The 19,723-nt window shown below is 40.6% G+C and overlaps 1 protein-coding gene and 1 pseudogene across 6 annotated transcripts in view; one reads left to right on the top strand and one right to left on the bottom strand.

Moving 5' to 3' along the window:
• Positions 1-19,723, bottom strand: part of TSHR (thyroid stimulating hormone receptor) — a 158,576-nt gene that overhangs the window by 42,966 nt on the left and 95,887 nt on the right. For all 6 annotated transcript variants that reach the window (XM_034993087.1, XM_034993086.1, XM_034993084.1 and 3 more), the window contains one exon: positions 2,169-2,243. In XM_034993087.1, the coding sequence (XP_034848978.1) occupies positions 2,169-2,243 (75 nt within the window). The remainder of the gene's footprint in view (positions 1-2,168; positions 2,244-19,723) is intronic.
• Positions 9,491-15,906, top strand: LOC118002454 (annotated as a pseudogene).

A 19,723-nucleotide genomic window follows, 5' to 3' on the forward strand; every position in this document is an offset into this window, starting at 1 on the left:
AAAGTTTGTGTCATCAGGGCAAAATGTCAAGACTAAAAGATGTACATCAAACAGCACAAATATAGCCACTCTCAGGCTCCTGGTTAATTTAACATTTGTTGCAGCTACTAGAAAGTAGGTAGTGGAAATGGGATTTTTTTTTTTTTTTTTTGAGAGGCATGGCATGGCATGGGGTGAGACTTCGACACTACCAGTAAAGCTTTAAAGAAAGTCTTCCCACAGAGAACACTCTGGTTCCATTGATATACCTTTTTAGGCAAATTCTGGCCTGGCTCTTTTAGAGGGCAAAACATAAGATTTGAAGAGAAAACAGGAGCCAGATGTCTCACAAAGAGCAAATGGGATATTCCAGATAGCAAAGGAGAGCACCGAATCCTAACCACTAGACCACCAGGGACCAGGTAGCGAAGGAGAGAGTGGAGATTCCATAAAGGATATTCGAAGAACAGGAAACAGTGAACAAACTAGTCGATTGCAAGAGAGGTTCATGTGGAAGTATGTCTGGTGGGGGGAGGCCCTGGAGTTAAGTGGGGACCATATAGTGGGGCTGGAAATGCCAGATTAGGGACCAGGACCTCTCTTTTCTTCAAAACCCCAAACAAATCCATCTCCTTTTTGATGTGTCCTCTAATTAACTGTACCCCCAAATAATGTATGTACCTCTTATTTATCACTTATCATTATTTTCCAGTGGGAGAGGAACTTTTTAATTTTATATATAATATCTTCCCAACTAGATTTTAAGCTTTTTTTTTTTTTTAAAGATTTTATTTATTTATTTGACAGAGGGAGACACAGTGAGAGCAGGAACACAAGCAGGGGGAGTGGGAGAGGGAGAAGCAGGCTTCCCGCTGAGCAGGGAGCCCGATGCGGGGCTCGATCCCAGGACCCTGGGATCATGACCTGAGCCGAAGGCAGACGCTTAACGACTGAGCCACCCAGGCGCCCCTAGATTTTAAGCTTCTTGAAGGTAAGGACAATGTTTTATTATCTTGCAGGTTCCCCACAGAGCCCCGCACATATTAAGGGATCATCGTATCAAAGAATTACTGATTGACTGAAACTCAAGGTCCACACAGGAGTGATTGCCTTGTCCCATAAATTTTTATTACTTCCCAGATACCCCTCCAGCAACATTTCCCATCACTATCCTCTTCTATTCTCCCTGCCATCTCCCACTCCCACCTCTTTAATACTGAACTATTTTTAGGGCCCCAAATGAGCCATACGGTTCCACACCTTTGTGTCTTTATCATGCTAGTCCCTTCACCTGTATTTTTCTTCTACCTCTCCCTCTTCTTTTCCTGGATAACTTCTATTCATCCTTAAAGACTTAATTCATAAAATATATATGGATGTCCACTTTTATTTAAAAGCCCTAGATGGAAACAAACTAATATGTTAATAATGATTATTTCTGGGTCTTGGGATAAAGGTTGATTTTAATTGTTTCCTCTCATAATGTTTTTGTGTTCTAATCTTTTACAATGCCTGTGAACAGGAAAGAAGGGAAGAAGGGGCGGGTTCTTCCAGCTGGTGCTTAGAGGACCTGAGGCCATATATACACATCCATTGAACACGTTTTTATTGAGCACCTACTCTGTGCCAGGCTGTATAGATGCAATAGAGAGTCAAGTGCTGTGGTTCCTGCTGTCAGGGAGTTTATAGTTAGCTCATAATGTGTCACCAAAGCAAAGCGATAGTGTTGTCTTTTCCATTTTTGTCCCCCCAACCTCTAAGAGTTTGGATTTTGCCCTTTGTGGCTTTTTTTCCCCTGTGTAACAGTCACTTTAATATTGTTGTGAAACCCATTTCCTAATAAAATTAACCAATGGACTCCCAGAGTTTTTTGTTTTGTTGTTACACTCCATTTAAAGACTATGTACACATCATGGTATTTTCTCCCTCGTGTCTCCCTCAAAGATCAGGTCTTTGGTCCCAGCCTTATGTGCTGACTTTTAAATAGGTTTTTCAAATGTGAATCATTTCACCTGATACCTTTTCTGATGGGAAAGGGTGGGGAGTAAGTCGCAGAATGTGATTTGTCTCAGGCCATATACCACTAAAATGACCTTGGCCCACATCATCCTAGGGAGACTCCTGGCAGACAACAGCATTATAATTCTCTCATAAAAAAAAGGTAGGATGGGATAGGTGTTAATACTTACAGGAACTTCAAGAGAGGGAGCTCTTTTAGGGCATCAGGGTCTATGGAAGTTAAGCTTCTGGTGTTCCGAATCTCTCTGTAAGCATTATAGGAAACACATTCACCATAATACATCCATTTCTGTTCTTACCAAAGTTAAAATAATGTGAATCAGGTTTAACAAATGTTCATGATGCGGGGCCCCAGGGACTGTTTCTGCTGGGAATCAGTCCCATCGGCAGGCAGCAAACTCCTCCCAGGGACACACAGGCTATATTCAGCCCTCCCCATCACTGACTTAGTTCCAGTCCATTTGAATGTATGGGTGACCTTTCTCTTAATTGTAGTCTCACAACCCTTCCCACCCCCCCAACTTTTTATATTTAAATAGACAAGAAAAGTCCCTCTAATGGTTTGTTGAGAACAGATATCTTTATTATTAACAACAGCATGTATCCTGGCCCTGGAGCGGGAAGCTGAGCAGACTAAATGATGGATGATAGCAAGGCAGTAAGGGCAGTGAGCTTCCTCTGTCAATTGCTATTTCAGAGATAGTGGATGTAGTGAGTCTTAACAGTTCACTTGAGTTGATTTTTCTATACCAGTATGATATCATGTATGTCAGCAACTTATATACTTAGGGTTATTTACAAGCCGATCAAAATGTACAGTTAGCATTAGTGAAGTTCATGACTGTGAGAAAGAGGTTCTCATTGGTAAAATGGAAGGTATTCAACACATATAGATTGGTTGAAAGAGTTTAAAGGCACTCTCTATGCTTATATGTAGAGGACAGAAGAACCCAGTAACACCTGTATCCTTTTCCCTTAGGGATGGCACCTAAGGCTAAAGGAACCTGCATCCACTTGCGGATAGTAACAACTAGAAGACTTAGGATCTGGCCCTGGACCTTTAAAAATGGTTTTACTGAAGGAGAATTTTCATAAAATTCATGTACTCCTGGTATACAATGAGGTATTTTTTAGTAAACTTATAGAACTGTGCAACCATCATCACACCCCAGTTTTAGAACATTTCTCTCAATGACAAAACCCCATTTGCCCATTTGCAGTTAATTCCCAGCCCTCCCCCATGCCTAGGAACCATGGACCTGCTTTCTACCTCTGAATTTGCCCTATCTGGACATTTCATATAACTGAAATTGCAAATACGTAATCTTCTTTATTTGGCTTCTTTCACTTAGCGTGATGTCTGTGAAGTTCATACACATTGTAGTACATAGTAGTAGTTTGCTCCTTTTTATTGCTGAATGGTCAGGTGGAACTGAGATCCAATGTTGACTCTACCTCTTCTTTCTGGCTACATAACCTTGGGCAAGTGTCTTGACCTCTCTGAGCCATCATTCCCTCATCTATAAAATAGGGATAATAATAGCACATCTTCATAGGACTCTTGTGAAAATGAAATAATGTCTATAAAGGGTTTGACATGTAGCCTAGCACACAGTGAAGGCTTTATAAACAACAGTTTTATTATAACAATAGTTATTCTCCTGAGTGGAATGAAAGCTAGAATAGACATCAGAGACTTGAGGCTAGGGTGCTGCAGTGTTCACACAAAATCAAAAAAACAAAACACTGGGTGTGGTGTTTGACTAAGGATGTGGAGTATGAAACAGATCTTGAGAAAGAGAGGATAGAATCAGAAACTATTGGGGCACCTGGATGGCTCAGTTGGTTAAGTGTTGGACTCCTGATTTCGGCTCAGGTCATGATCTCAGGGTTGTGAGATCAAGGCCTATGTCGGACTCAGCCCTGGGCCTGGAGTCTGCTTAAATTCTCTCTCTCTCCCTCTCCCTCTGCCCCTGCACCCCACCCCCCCACGCCCCTGCTCATGCACTTGCTTTCTCAAAAATAAAATAATAAGAAGAAAAGAAACTATCTTGCCTCCACCTCAACTTACTGTCTTATTAATATAAACTTACTGGTCCATTGTCTTCATTAGCATAATTTTTGCCCAGCTAACTTTATTGTTCTTTACTGGAATCTCTTGAAAGACACATCCATGCTTCAACAGAAAGCATCGACAGTTTATATCCCAAGACCCTTAGAATCCCTCACCTCAAAATCAAGCTCCTGAATGGAAAGAACCACTTTAAAGTAGATTTAAAATTTTGTCCTGGTTTGAAACTAAAAGCCCTGTATTTCTGGAGCTCTGTCTGTCCTGGGTAAACTGGTATGGTTGGCTACCTTATTGCACAATCCCATAGCTGTTCCCACCTTGCCCCTCTAAGATACTTTTAGACACTGCCGAGTTGAGGTGCCCTCTCTCTGCATGTTGAGCAATAAACTCCTCACCAGAGCTTTCCATGTGGGGAGAAGGGTTTGAACTGCTGTCCATCAAATATAAACTAGTTAGGAGAGTTTGGAAACTGAGTGTGGCTTGTGGTCTGGCAGACTGCTGCATGAACAAGCCGGACTTGAAAGAGTGGCCCAAGAGAATGTCACAGTGAAAGGCAGCCAGCCGAAGCAGCTTTAGAGGGAGCGAACGAGAAATGAGAAACTGCTGTGGGTTCCAGCTGACTAACGCAGGCTGCAACCTACATGGTTGAAAGAGGTGGGAGAGGCTTCGGGGAGAGGGGAAACAAAAAAGAGGTGGATTTCTTAGGGGAAATCTAAGATAGGCAAGAGTTACCGCAAGAAAACATCAAGGAAAAGAAGCCGCTTTCTGAGGTAAGAAGATAGTCAGCTGCTCATGCTCACAAGTGACTTAAAAAAAAAAAAAAAAATCCCTCCTGAGAGAAAGAGAAATACTGTATGACCTCACTTATATGTGGAATCTAAAAAAGCCAAGCTCAGAGAAATAGAAAGTAGAGTGGTGGTTTCTAGGGGCTGGGGAGGGATGGGGTCAAAGCATACATCCATTTATAAGACGAACAAATTCTGGGGGTCTGATGTACAGCATGGTGATTATAGCTAATAATATAATAAGAATACTGTGTTACATCCTTGAAAGTTGCTAAGAGAGATCTTAAGTGTCTTTACCACAAAAAAGAAATGTGACAGGATGGAAGTGTTAGCTAATGTTACGGTAGTAATCATTTTGCAGTAATATAAGTGTGTCAGACCAACACCTTGTACACCTTAACCTTACACAGTGTTACATGTCAATTATATCTCAAACCCAGAAAAACAAAATCTCTGCTGAAGTACAGAAGGGGAGGGGGCATGAACTGCTACCTTAGCTAAATGGAGACAGATGTCAGAAGTGAATGCAGCTGGTATAACCTTTTCAATGATGGAAAGCAGAGAGGAGTAGCACTCACAAACCTCTGAAAGGAGGAAAAGGGTGAAAAAGGGGTCCAAATTTGAGTAAGTTCCAAGCCTGCGTGGGAGGGTGAACTTGAATCGCACAATTCTGAGTTAAGCCATGACAGCCCAAGAGTGCAGGAGGCTAGCCATGTTGCCAGGACTCTGGGAACACCAAGAGAAAGAAAACATGTATATAATTCCAGCATGGCAGGTTGGCATAGAGCTGTCCCCCGGAGTGAGTATGAACAAGAGTTGAGGATGGCAGGGCCCCTGGATCAGCAGCCTGGGTCCCTGAGTGACTGCATGGACGAGCACCGACCTGCCTGCCCGCCTGCCCCTCTACCCAGTACTGTCCCATGAGCAAGAAATAACCTTCAGTTCCCTTAGGGCTGTTACAGAGTTTTATTTTTGTCTATTTCTTACAGTTATTAGCCTACCCAAACGAATACAGTAAGCATCGATAAAATTCTTAAAATACAGAGCATAGTGTTCATTGTGGTTGTCTCTGGTAGGTAGGTTTAGAAGCTAGGAATGTGTACTTTTCACTTTTTATTTTATCTTATTTTTTTTTAAAGATATATTTATTTTAGAGAGAGAGCGCATGCAGCCGTGAGTGAGGGGAGGGGCAGGAAAAAGAGGAAGAGAAGCCGACTCCTCCCTGAGCTGAGAAAGGAGCCCAGTGGTCACCTGCCCACCTTGCCGGGGCTCAAACCCAGGACCCTGATATCATTACCCAAGCCGAAACCAAGAGTCAGATGCTCAATCAACTGAGCCACCCAGGATACCCTATTTTATCTTGTTTAAAATTAAAAAAAAAAATGAAATAAAAGGCATAAAAAAAATCCCCCCAATTTAAAAAAAAAACACACAAAGGAATATATATTCTATATAAAAATTTTAAAAAATATATAAAGTGCCAGATAGTCCCTTCAATCTTCAAGTATGCTCTTCTATGGAGTGGGGCGATTTAGCTGTGTCAGGGAAATATTTGAGGATCTTGAAGCTTATTGATTAGAAAAGCCCAGCCTTGGAGATTACAGGGTAACCAGGGACTGGGTATACTTATCACTCAGGAACTTACTTAAGTGTAGCAGGTAATAATCCTCTTCATTTTGCAGACAAAACAACAAAGACACATTTAGCAAGAGTAAGTGACTGATCTCCTGTTACACAGAGGCAACCCTGGGCCTTAACCTAGGACTTCTAACTCCCAATACTGCTTCATTTATTATTTTTTAATGGTATTTAAAGGAGATCATCCACCAGAACTAAAAAGAAATTTAAATACTCCTTATTGCTTAATTTCCCTTCACTGGATTTCAAATAAAATGGACATTTCAATGACATTTCAATGACAAGTGTAACAGTGATACCAAGTGTGCAGTGTTTTCACAAACCAGCAGATCAATAACTTAGCATACATTAGGTTCATTTAATCCTATGACAAGATTCTGGGCTTTTTCTTCTTCTGGGAAATATTTATCCATTCCATTTTTTTTTTTTTTTTGGATATATTTACTTATTTGAGAGAGAGAGAGAGCAAGCGAGTGTTGGTGGGCAGCGCAGAGGGAGAAGAGAATCTTAAGCAGACTCCACACTGAGCACAGATGCCAATGGAAGTGGCAGTGGGGGGGCTTGATCTCATGACCCTGAGATCACAACCTGAGCTGAAACCAAGAGTCCGATGCTTAGCCCACTGTGCCACCCAGGTTCCCCCGTTTGTTCATTCTTAGTAAGAGCAAAGAACAGAGAAATTGGCTTGTTCAGTTCAGCTGGTATTGTGGTGGGTGCTTAGCACACCAGCCTGCACCCCACACAGTTTGGGAAATCAGCAAAGTGACAGGAGAGAGTCCCCAGGTCGGGGAGAGAGAGGCAAAGGGAAGAGAAATGAAGGCTTAGATCCTTCTACTCTTAAGGAACTTTCCAACTTTTTTTTTCCTTCCATCGTCATGTGCCCCCTTTTCTCTCTTAACTATTCAACTGGCATTAGATCATGGCATTTGACTATGATCCTTAGCCTTAGAGATATTTACTCACACCCTCAATGCCCCCAGTTCATGAGGAGAAAGGATGCCAGGCTGGGTAACAAATTGAGGGCAAGAATGAAACTGACTTGGCTTTTTACCTGCAAAGTAAGATGGGGCCAACGGACATGTGAAGGTTGCAGGCTTGCACAGGCAAGGACCCTGAACTGGAATAAGATATCTGAAGAGAAGGGAAGCTGCCCCAGTTGGCATAGTTGGAATTTTAAGAAATACAAATGCAATAATGTGTAAGACTACATTGTGTAAAATAAGAAACCGAATGTGAATAAGAGCCCAAAACCTAGATCTTGGCCATTCCCCAGCTTCTTTTCAACTTACTTCAATTTGATTTTTAATTTTTTTCTAGTCTGCTTTTAAGTACCATTAGTTCAAAAAAAAAAAAAAAATAGGAGGCAGGCCAGTCTAGGCCAGCTTGCTCTAGTGTGGAGAGTGGGGAGAGACTGGTTAAAACTAAAGGAATAATTATTGGACATTTATTATGTGCAACTTTACCGTGTGCTCTGGGAGGCAGAGAGAAGTAATAACTAATTAATTAACTACTTTAAAAAGAAGGTATGTATGTATTGGCAAAGCCATAATTTTGTTACCTTAAATACCTTAAATACTGCACAGTACTGAGGTGAAAACTGGGACTAAGAATTAAGTACATTAATTTTAAAGTAACATTTTCTGATAGGTTTTTTACCACATAATAAGTCACCCATGTAGTATTAATTTACACCAAGTATTAATTTTAAGATTGATGTATATTGAAGGAAGCCTTAATTTTTTAAAAAGTTTATTTCACCTGACTATAAAGATAATACATATACATTGTAATAAGTTTTAAACACATTCACATCAAAAGATGTGAAACCTCTCATTATTCCATGATATAAAGAAAATCAGTTTTTTTTCTGTCTTTAAGTATGTTTTGTGTTTTTAAAACAGCATTATGTCAAAAGTATTTCCTCTGGGATTAAATGGTCTGTGACAACAGATTTCTAATGGTTGCTTAGTATTTCATATTAGACCCTTCTAGCTGAGCATTTGAATACTTTCCCAGTTATTGCTATTATAAATTAACGATGAGACAAGGGCTTTTATGTAAACTCTCACTCCTCTATTTATTTTCTTAGGGGAAATTTATTGAAGTGGAATGACTAGGTCAAAAAGTATAAAGTCTGGGGCACCGGGGTGGCCCAGTTGGTTGAGTGTCAGCCTTCGGCTTAGGTCATGATCCCAGGGTCCTGGGATCAAGCCCCGCATCGGGTTCCCTGCTTGGCAGGGAGCCTGCTTCTCCCTCTCCCTCTACTGTTCCCCCTGCTTGTGCTCTCTTGCTCTCTCTATCAAATAAATAAATAAAATCTTTAAAAAGAAAAAGTATAAAGTCTGACAAAGCTCTTGGTATATACTAGATTCTTAGCCTCTGAAGTCCTGATTTGCCCCTACCCCCCGCTCTCTCTCAAATAAATAAATAAATCTTAAAAAGAAAAAAAAAAAAAAGCTCAGCTAAGCCCTTCTCCATTTCCATGTGATAATTCCCAGAAATTATGATAGCTTGTGTGTAGGTCATGGCAGTGGAGAGGAAGAGGGTACATTTTTTGTATATTAGCGTAGTAGAATCAACAGGACATGGTGAAGGATTAGAAGGGGGTGATAAGGAAAGAAGGTACAGTGATACCCCTCAGGTATCTGGAATATGCAGTATGATAAATAGATGTGCCATGTACCAGCTCAGCAAATAGTGGAGGAGTGGTAGATCAGAGGGAGAGGCTGATTTCAGTTTGGGGCATTTAAGTAGTGAGATATATGTGAGACATCTCAGAAGAGATATCAAGGAGACCAACAGGTAAATGGCCCAATGCTAAAACGAGAGACCTGGACTAGGTATGTAAACTTGAGAATAGTTGGATAAGGTCACGGGGCGGGGAGAATTGTAGAGTAAGAAGAGAAGAAGACACAGGTCTGGGTCATATGGAACCCCAATGTTTAAAAGTGAGGAAGGAGCATGGACTAGCAAAGGAGAATGAGAAAGACCAACCAAGATGGTAGAGGATGACCAGGAGTGTGGAATCCCAGAGGTCAAGGGAAGAAGGTTCCAGTAAAAATAGAATGGTCCACTATTTTGAATCCTGTGTCTAGCTGTAAGATGTAATGACCATAGTTTCAGCACCATGTTAAACATAACTGTATTAATTGACTGAATAGGTAGCTTTTTATCTTTGGAATGCCAGCTCTAGGTCACCAACAATTTTAGCACATATTTTCTACCATCACAATTCCTATCAGCACAATCTAAGCAAGAACTAGGAAGCCGGCTCATAGGAAACATACAGTGCATTAGCAGGAGAAGGTTGAAAAAGCAGTGAAGGGATGGTTAGAAGTGGGGGTGATGAGCTCTGAGTCCTTCCATAGCCCTAACTCAGCCAATTTACCAATCACATCGACAAAAAAGGGACAGGGAGAGAGGGAGGGCCTCTGAGGAAGAACATCCATGCAACAGAGTAACATTATGTTCTTTAACTGCTAATGTTCTCCCGGAGGCTTTTCAGTAAATGCTAGCAATATGCAATGGCACTGGCCATCAGCACACCTTAGTTCAGTATCTATGCTTGTAGCAAATCCAACCTGGTGAAGGGCTCTGCTTCATAAATGAATCAGAGGGCTTTAGTTCTCTGCTGGGAGTGCCAGGGAAGTTGGGCTGACAGTAGATGAGTAGATGAGATAAATCATTCTATATTGATATTTGGTCTCATGCTTTCCATCTATCTCAGTTCTTTGAGGGAAGAAGAGAGATTTTTCAGCTCTGTTTCTCTCATGCGAGTAGCATAATGCTTTGTTTATAGTCATTGCTTAATAAGTGATTACAAAATAAAGGTATTAAGCATTTGTGTGGCAGGAGTCCAGAAGTCTTTACTTACCCTTTGTGCCAACTAAAACCATTTGCAGATAATCATGTAGGATATATATTAGACAAATCTGGAGAATGCAAGATGTGTTATTCTCTTATTTTCTAAGATATTAGACTGAATACCTCATATACATAAGAGAAATATCCTTTTAAAAACCCACTTCCAAACTCATCCTCTTTTTAGTTTTTGTATTTAGTAGTTTTCTTTGCTCTATGAAATTAACTCTTTTGCTCAGAGGGAGAAAGTTGATATTTCTAAGAGAAATGTTAACAACTAGAAACTATGAAGAAAAGGCCATAATCATAACAAAACAGTTGCTTTTAATTGCTGCAGGGTGTATATAGAGCTTTGTTACAAATTAGTTTCTTTGGTTTTTTTTTGGAGAAAGGGGCAGAGAATCAAAATCTCTGTCTTTTTAAAGCTATGCATTTTCTTCTGAGTGTGACTTTAACTGCATCTCGTGGGTTTTAATTTGTCATTTTTTTTTAAAAGATTTTATTTATTTATTTGACAGAGAAAGACACAGCGAGAGAGGGAACACAAGCAGGGGGGAGTGGGAGAGGGAGAAGCAGGCTCCCCGCCGGGCAGGGAGCCCGATGCGGGACTCGATCCAGGGACTCCAGGATCATGACCTGAGCCAAAGGCAGTCGCTTAACCAACTGAGCCACCCAGGCGCCCCTGATTTATCATATTTTTATTGTCATTTAGCTAAAACTATTTTCTAGTGCCTACTGTGGTTTCTTCTTAGACTCATGGTTATTTAGAAGTGCATTGTTTACTAGTCAGAGAACTTGATTTTAATTTTTTGTAAGCTATTGAGACTTGCTTTCATGGCCCTACATATGGTTAATTTTGATAAATGTTCCATGTGTCCTTGAAAAGAATATGTACTCTGCAATTGTTGGATACAATATTTTATATGTCAATAAGGTTAAGTTTGCAAATTATGTTGTTCAAACCTTATTAATTTCTTATCAGTATTTTTACTTTTCTTGTATGCATGTTCTATCGGATAAAGCTCTATTGAAACAAATCCCCACTATGATGGTGGGTATCTATTTTATTTTTTCAGTTTTGTCAATTTCTGCTTTACATAGTTTGAAGTTCTCCTACAGATATTAAAATTTAGAATCATTGTATCTCTCTGTAGTAATCCTTTTTATCATAATAAAATTTCCCTTTTTATATATAGTAAGACTTCAGGGTTAATATATAGCAGTATATTTATATCTATTTTCTCTTGGTTATTGTTTGCATGTTAATATTTTTATCCTTATACTTTCAGTCTTTCTATAGCATTGTATTTAAAGTATGTCCCTTGTAAGAAGCATACAGCTGATTTTTTTTTTTTATTAACTTACCTGGAAATCTTTGTATTGTAGTTGGAATATTAAGTCCTTTTACATTTAATGCAATTAATGTAAATACTGATTATTTGGTGTTAAATCTACTATTTGTTTTAGAAGTTCTTCATTACTTCTAATTTCTTGCTCTTTTTGTAGTAATTTTTTTTTAGATTTTATTTATTTGAGAGAGAGAGAGCACAAGCAGGGGGAGCGGCAGAGGGAAAGCAGACTCCCCACTGAGTGCAGAGCCCAACACAGGGCTTGAGGCAGGGCTCGATCCCAGGACCCTGAGATCATGACTTGAGCCAAAGTCAGATGCTTAACAGACTGAACCACCTGTGCGCCCTTTGTAGTAATTAATTTTTATTATTCTATTCCTCACTACTATTAGCTTATTAGTTATCTATTCTTTTACAATTATTTTAGCTGTTGCCCTAGGGATTAAAACATGTATTCGTTAGGGTGTTGCTGCTGTGAGGAGGGCGGGTGGCAGTGGCGAAGAAAGAAGGAAGACGTGGCAGCAAGCAGGAGTTGGGGACAGTGTCAGCGGTTCAGACTGATGAAACCGTCTTGAAGAACACCCCCTACACTCCCATAATTGGTGCGGATTCCTGGGGGAAGGCCCATGATGTTGATATCTTGCAGGCCTTGATTCTGGATCTTAAGAAGGAGGCTGTGGGACTAGTGATAGCGATGCTTTTTAGGATTTGGGGATATTCCCTTCCCCAAAATTTCCTGGAAAATTGACTCATATTAAGTGTGAGTAAAAGGGGTAATAGATTGGAACTCAGGGAAGACACAGAGGTTCCTGTTGAGAGCAACCAGCTAATGATTGCATTTTAAAAGATGATTTCTTAAGTCAAACAGAGAAAGACATGTATCATATGATCTCACTGATATGAGGAATTCATAATCGCAGGAAACAAACTGAGTGTTGTTGGAGTGGGGGGTGGGGTGTGAGGGATGGGGTGACTGGGTGATGGACACTGGGGAGGGTGTGTGCTCTGGTAAGCGCTGTGAATTGTGCAAGACTGTTGAATCTCAGATCTGTACCTCTGAAACAAATAATGCAATATATGTTAAGAAAGAAAAAAAAAAAAAAGAAGAAGAAGAAGGTAGCAGGAGGGGAAGAATGAAGCGGGGGAAATCGGAGGGGTAGACGAACCATGAGAGACGATAGACTCTGAAAAACAAACTGACGGTTCTAGAGGGGAGGGGGTGGGAGGATGGGTTGGCCTGGTGATGGGTATTGAGGAGGGCACATTCTGCATGGAGCACTGCGTGTTATGCACAAACAATGAATCATGGAACACTTCATCTAGAACTAATGATGTAATGTATGGGGATTAACATAAGAATAAAATTAAAAAAAAAAAGATGATTTCTGTGATTGAGTTGTCTTTTGGAAGATTAAACCTATTTCAAGAGGATTTGGAGCTGGTCCTCGCCTTGAGGAAGCGGTGGCTTGTTTACAAGAAGCCGCTTCTGATCTGAGGATCTACCCAGCCTGCCTAATCAAGGAGAATACTGCTTTTTTATTTTTGTTTTTCCTATTCTACATGTACCAAAGGTGACAGCTGTCCCTTCCATCACTGTGAGGTTGCACTAGGAAATGAAACTGTTTGCACATTATGGCAAGAAGGGCGCTGGTTTCAACAGGTGTGCAGGTTTTGGCACATGGAGATTGACAAAAAATGTAGTGAGATTCCTTGTTACTGGGAAAATCAGCCAGTGGAATGTCAGAAACTAAACTGCGCTCTCCGTCACAACATTATGTTGATGGCCTTTTCCTACCTCCAAACAGAACTGTGTTGTCCACTGTGCCTGAGTCACCAGAAGAGGAAGTGAAGGCTAACCAGCTCACAGTTCAACAGAACAAATTGTCTGTCCAGTCTGATCCCTCCCCTCAGCTGCGAAGTGTTATGAAAGTAGAAAGTTTAGAAAATGTTCCTAGCCCCACCCATCTACCAGTTGTAATCAATGCTGCAGATGATGATGAAGATGATGATGACTGGTTTTCTGAGGAAGGTGATGAAACCAAAACACCCATCCTGTAACTGCCTTCCGAAGTTCATAATGGATTACAGACAGCCTCTGCCCAAAAACCTGGGGTCAATTTGAAACAAGGTGAATGTTTGAATTTTGGAATAAAAACTCTTGAGGAAATTAAGTCAAAGAAAATGAAGGAAAAATCCAAGAAGCAAGGTGAAGTTTCTCCAGTCTTTTACTCCAACCTCAGCCCATTCCAGGTCCTGAAAAAGAGAATGTCTGGACTATGGTGAGGACAGTAATTCTTTCCAGCAAACAAGGAGAAGAACCCTTGGTAAGACCGAGTCTCACTGAGAGACTGGGAAAATGAAAATTTTCAGTAGGTGAGGACAGCAATCCTCCATTAAAGCGTAGTCTTGCACAGAGGTTAGGGAAGAAAGTAGAAGCTACAGAAACTACGAACACTGACAAAGCACCAAAGAAGGCTCACATTTCCAAGTCTCTGAAGGAGCGATTAGGCATGTCAGCTGCTCCAAACATTGAGGAGTCAGCAGAGAGTCACTAAAGTTGGTGAGATCCATGTGAAGACATTAGAAGAGATTCTTCGTGAAAAAGCTAGTCAGAAACGTGGAGAATTGGAACCTAAACTCAAGACAGAAGGACCTCCAAAAGTTGATAATTCTACTTTAGGAACAAGAAGCCCCTCCACTATCTGAATCAAAACCTTCTCTGAGGTCCTGGCTGGAAAGAAACATTGGCAGCAGGAAGCAGAGAGACAAAAAAGCAAAAAGGATGTAACTTGCATCAAGCTAAAGACCAATAGTGAAATTAAAAAAACAGTGGTTTTGCCTCCTATACTTAGTTACAGCAAAGGACAATCAGAGGAGCCCACAGGTGGAACAGTCTATGCAGGAGGTGCACATCAAGATGCTGGAGGAAATGAAACAGGAGATGGCACTGCGGGCACAGCAGAGCTCTGAGAGCAGCACCAGCTCCCAGCCTCAGCTTGAGGCCACCCCCCCCCCCCGGGGCAAGGCAGCTCCTCTGAATCACACACACACATACAAAAAACAGGTATAAAAGAAGAGAAGAGGGGCGCCTGGGTGGCTCAGTCAGTAAGCGTCTGCCTTTGGCTTGGGTCATGATCTCAGGGTCCTGGGATCGAGCCCCGCATCGGGCTCCCTGCTCAGCAGGAAGCCTGCTTCTCCTTCTCCCACTCCCCCTGCTTGTGTTCCCTCTCTCGCTGTCTCTTTCTCTGTCAAAAAATAAATTAAAAAATCTTTAAAAAAAAAAAAAAGAAGAAACTTCAAGAAGGAAGTGAAGTCGCTTCCCAGAGCAGTGTTCCTAGAACAGAGGCTAAAGAGGCTTCAGTAGAGACCACAGGAGTTGGCATCACTAAAATTCAAGTCAAGAGACGTGAGACCATGAGAGAGAAGCACATGCTTAAACAGCTGGAGAGGGAAACCTCACAGAAGGAAAAATCAATTTTGACACCCCTTTGGGGAGATGTAGACTCTTGCAATACTCAGATAGCAGAGAAGCCAGTGCTCACTACTGGGTGGGCATCACATGGCACCTGACAGAGCGGCTTCCCACAAAGTCGTCCCAAAAGGCAGAGGTAGAAACCTCAGGCACTGGGGACTCAATACTGAATGTGAGATGTGCAGCACAGACCTTGGAAAAAAGGGGTAAAGCTAAACCCAAAGTCAATGTGAAGCCATCTGTGGTTAAAGTTGTCCCATCCCCCAAACTGGCCCCCAAACGCCAAGGCAGGGGAGGTCCACCCTGCCATCATTGCAGCTGTGAAGCCACTCAGCTCCAGCGGCGTCCTCCAGGGAGGCCCCAGCAAAAAGCGGCTGTGGCGGTTATCCCATTCCTTTCTGAGGACAAGTCAGTCAATATGCCTGAGATGGAAATAACTAGAGACCCTTTGTGTTGCCTCCACCTCAGTCCTCTTCAGATTCCTCCCCACCGGAAGTATCTAACGCTTCTTCATCCCAGATGGCTGTGAAAATTCACCGACTCAGCTCCACCTCAACAAGAAAGCCCCTGCTTTCTGTGGAGGGTGATTTTGAGAAACTAATATGGGAGATTTCAGGAGGCAAATTAGAAGCTGAGATCAACTTGGATCCCGGGAAAGATGAAGATGACCTTCTGCTTGAGCTATCAGAGATGATTGATAGCTGAAGGCAGTAGAACATTTAAAAAAAAAAATGGAATTACTTTCATCTATTATAACATTTACCCACGATGATCATTTCTTTAGTCTAGAATTTGTCCCAAATCAGAAGTATACCTCTGAATTACCCTTACATGTCCTAGATTCCTTGGGGCCAGATTTTTACAGTCCCTTGATAACCATTTTGTCCATTCGATGCCATGGTTTAGCATTCTATGAGAAAAATGTTCTCTCTTACACATCTCCACAGAAAAACTGAGAGCGAGATCCAAGTCAAAGGCTGCAAGAGAACCTAGTCACTCCTTGAGGTATTTGTCAGTTTGGGCTTTTCCCCCCTTTGCTGTAGTATTTCTTTTATGTATTGTCTTAATGTACTTATTAATGTAACCTGAGTTTGAAAAGGATGAAGACCAGCTGCTGCCCCTGCTTTCACACTACCACTAAACAAAAGATCCACTCCATCTGCATTAAATTGTATGTCTTTTTAAAGATATTTGGAGATTCAACTAAGCTTTAGAGAAGGCTGAGCAGCTCCAGAAGCTTATAATCTGTACATAACTTTTTGAACCTGATTTCCATGCTTCTGCTGCTCTGTAAGCCTCTGGAGAGCAATAGCTAATTTATTATTACTGTAATTTTTTAAGGCTTTAAAGTACCTCAGAGGTCTTCTGAAACTAATTTTTTATTTCTAGGATTCCCTGGATTCTTAATAAGAGATGGTGACATAATGATTAGAGGAATTCTTTTTTTAGCATGCAAGTTGTTCTTTCTCTTCTTCAGTACTTGCCTTCTACTGGCATTGAATTGTCACAGGGATAAAAATTGGTTAATTTTTTATTTCTAACTCTCCCAGCAAACTCCTCTTGCCCAGTATTTATTTGGTACCCTTTAACCACCAGAGGGGAAAAAAATGAACTCTAAGCTGCCAATGTTTATCTCTGGACTGTAGCAGTACACTGAATTATAATATAGCAGGGATTGTTGAGATGCTCTGGTGTACTGCATACCTTCCAGTTTTCTTAATTTCTGAATTGAGTTTTCTTTTCTTGATGTCAGTCTTTTTCATATAACCTGAAGGTTTAGACTTGTGAAGGAATAAGTATGGTGGGGGTAAGAGTCTTGAAAGGAGACATATTGTACATAATCAGAAGGAAAAGGAAAGAAGGACTTGTCCATTTTTGATATTTTGCTATAGGTGGCCAGTTTTGTTTCTCACAGGGAAATCTGATCCACCTGTCATGTTGGCTCCTAAGGAATTGCTGTTGTAAGTGGCTCCTCAAGAGTTGAACCTCGTGTAGGCTTTTTGGGAATATGGAAAAGGAAAAAAGCCACAGGACTGCCCATTCAGTCTTGGGAAGATCTGGATGATTCTGCACAAGCAAAAATGACTTGAAACTTACATATAGACACCTCTCTACCAATCCATCTTCAGCTAACTGAATGTTGTATAATAGCCCTTCTCCAAAGTAGGAGTGGAATGTTCTGGTTTCACCAGATGGGCTTCACAGATATATTCAGAGCATTCCATCCCAAAGCAACAGAATATACATTCTTCTCGAGTGCACATGGAACATTCTCCAGAATAGATCAGGTCAGGTCTCAACCAGTACCGAAAGACTGGGATCATTCCCTGCATATGCTTTGAAACTTGAACTTAATCACAAGTGGAAGTTTGGAAAGAACTCAAATACATGGAGGCTAAAGAGCATCCTACTAAAGAATGAATGGATCAACCAGGAAATTAAAGAAGAATTTAAAAAATTATGGAAACAAATGAAAATGAAAACACAACTGTTAAAAAATCTTTGGGATGCAGCAAAGGCAGTCCTAAGAGGGAAGTATATAGCAATTCAAGCCTATCTCAAGAAACAAGAAAGGTCTCAAATACACAACCTAACCCTACACCTAAAGGAGCTGGAGGAAGAATAGCAAATAAAGCCTAAACCCAGCAAGAGAAGAGAAAAAATAAAGATCAGAGCAGAAATCAATGAAATAGAAACCAAAAGAACAGTAGAACAGATCAACTAAAGAAGGAGCTGGAAGAATTAATAAGATTGATAAACCCCTGGCCAGACTTTTCAAAAAGAAAAGAGAAAGGACCCAAATAAATAAAATCATGAATGAAAGAAGAGAGTTCATAACCAACACCAAAGAAATACAATTATAACATATTCTGAGCAACTATATGCCAACAAATTAGGCAATCTGGAAGAAATGGATGAATTCCTAGAGATGTATAAACTACCCAAACTGAAAAAGGAAGAAATTGAAAACCTGCACAGACCCATAACCAGCAAGGGAATTGAAGCAGTAATCAAAAATCTCTCAACAAACAAGAGTCCAGGGCTGGATGGCTTCCCAGGGGAATTCTATCAAATATTTAAAGAAGAATTAATACCTATTCTTCTGAAGCTGTTTCAAAAATAGAAATGGAAGGAAAACTTCCCAGCTCTTCCTATGAGGCCAGCATTACCTTGATCCCAAACCCAGACAAGGACCCCACCAAAAAGGAGAATTACAGACTAATATCCCAGATGAACATGGAAGCCAAAATTCTCACCAAGATATTAGCCAATAGGATCCAACAGTACATTAAAAGGATTATTCACCACTACCAAGGATTATTCACCACTACCAAGTGGGATTTATTCCTGGGCAGCAAGGGTGGTTCAACATCTGCAAATCAATGTGATACACTACATTAATAAAAAAAAAAAAAGGACAAGAACCATATGATCCTCTCAATAGATGCAGAAAAAGCATTTGACAAAGTACAGCATCTTTTCTTGATTAAAACTCTTCACAGTGTAGGAATAGAGAGAACATACCTCAGTATCATAAAGGCCATGTATGAAAAGCCCACAGCAAATATCATTCTCAATGGGGAAAAACAGAGCTTTTCCCCTAAGGTCAGGAACATGGCAGGGATGTCCACTATCACCACTGTTGTTGCAGATGACATGATGCTTTTGGGAAAACCCAAAAGACTCCACTGCAAAATTGCTAGAACTCATACAGTACTTCAGCAAAGTGGCAGGATATAAAATCAATGCACAGAAATCAGTGGCATTTCTATACACTAACAATGAGACAAAAGAAAGAGAAATTAAGAAGTTGATCCCATTTATAATTGCAGCCAAAACCATAAGATATCTAGCAATAAATCTAACCAAAGGTACTCAGAACACTATAGAACACTAATGAAAGAAATTGAGGAAGACAAAAAGAAATAGAAAAACATTCCATGCTCATGGACTGGAAGAGCCAATAATGTTAAAATGTCTATGCTACCTAGAGCAATCTATACATTCAATGAAATCCCTATCAAAATACCATCAACTTTTTTCACAAAGCTGGAAAAAACAATTCTAAAATTTTCATGGAACCAGAAAGACCCTGAATAGCCAAAGGAATGTTGAAAAAGAAAACCAAAGTTGGTGGCATCACAATTCCGGTTTTCAAGCTCTATTACAAAGCTGTAATCATTAAGACAGTATGGTACTGGCACAAAAATAGACACATAGATCAATGGAACAGAACAGAGAACCCAGAAATTGATCCTCAACTCTATGGTCAACTCATCTTTGACAAAGCAGGAAAGGATGTCCAATGGAAAAAAGACAGTCTTTCAACAAATGGTGCTGGGAAAATTGGACAACCACATGCAGAAGAATGAAACGGGACCATTTCCTTACACCATACACAAAAATAGACTCAATATGGATGAAAGACTTAAATGTGAGATAGGAATCCATCAAAATCCTAGAGGAGAACACAGGCAGCAACCTCTTTGACCTCAGCCACAGCAACTTCTTCCTAGACATGTCTCCAAAGACAAGGGAAACAAAGGCA

The sequence above is a fragment of the Mirounga leonina genome, unplaced genomic scaffold, assembly GCF_011800145.1.
Source record: "Mirounga leonina isolate KUSES-001 unplaced genomic scaffold, KU_Mleo_1.0 Mir_82, whole genome shotgun sequence".
Lineage (NCBI taxonomy): Eukaryota > Metazoa > Chordata > Mammalia > Carnivora > Phocidae > Mirounga > Mirounga leonina.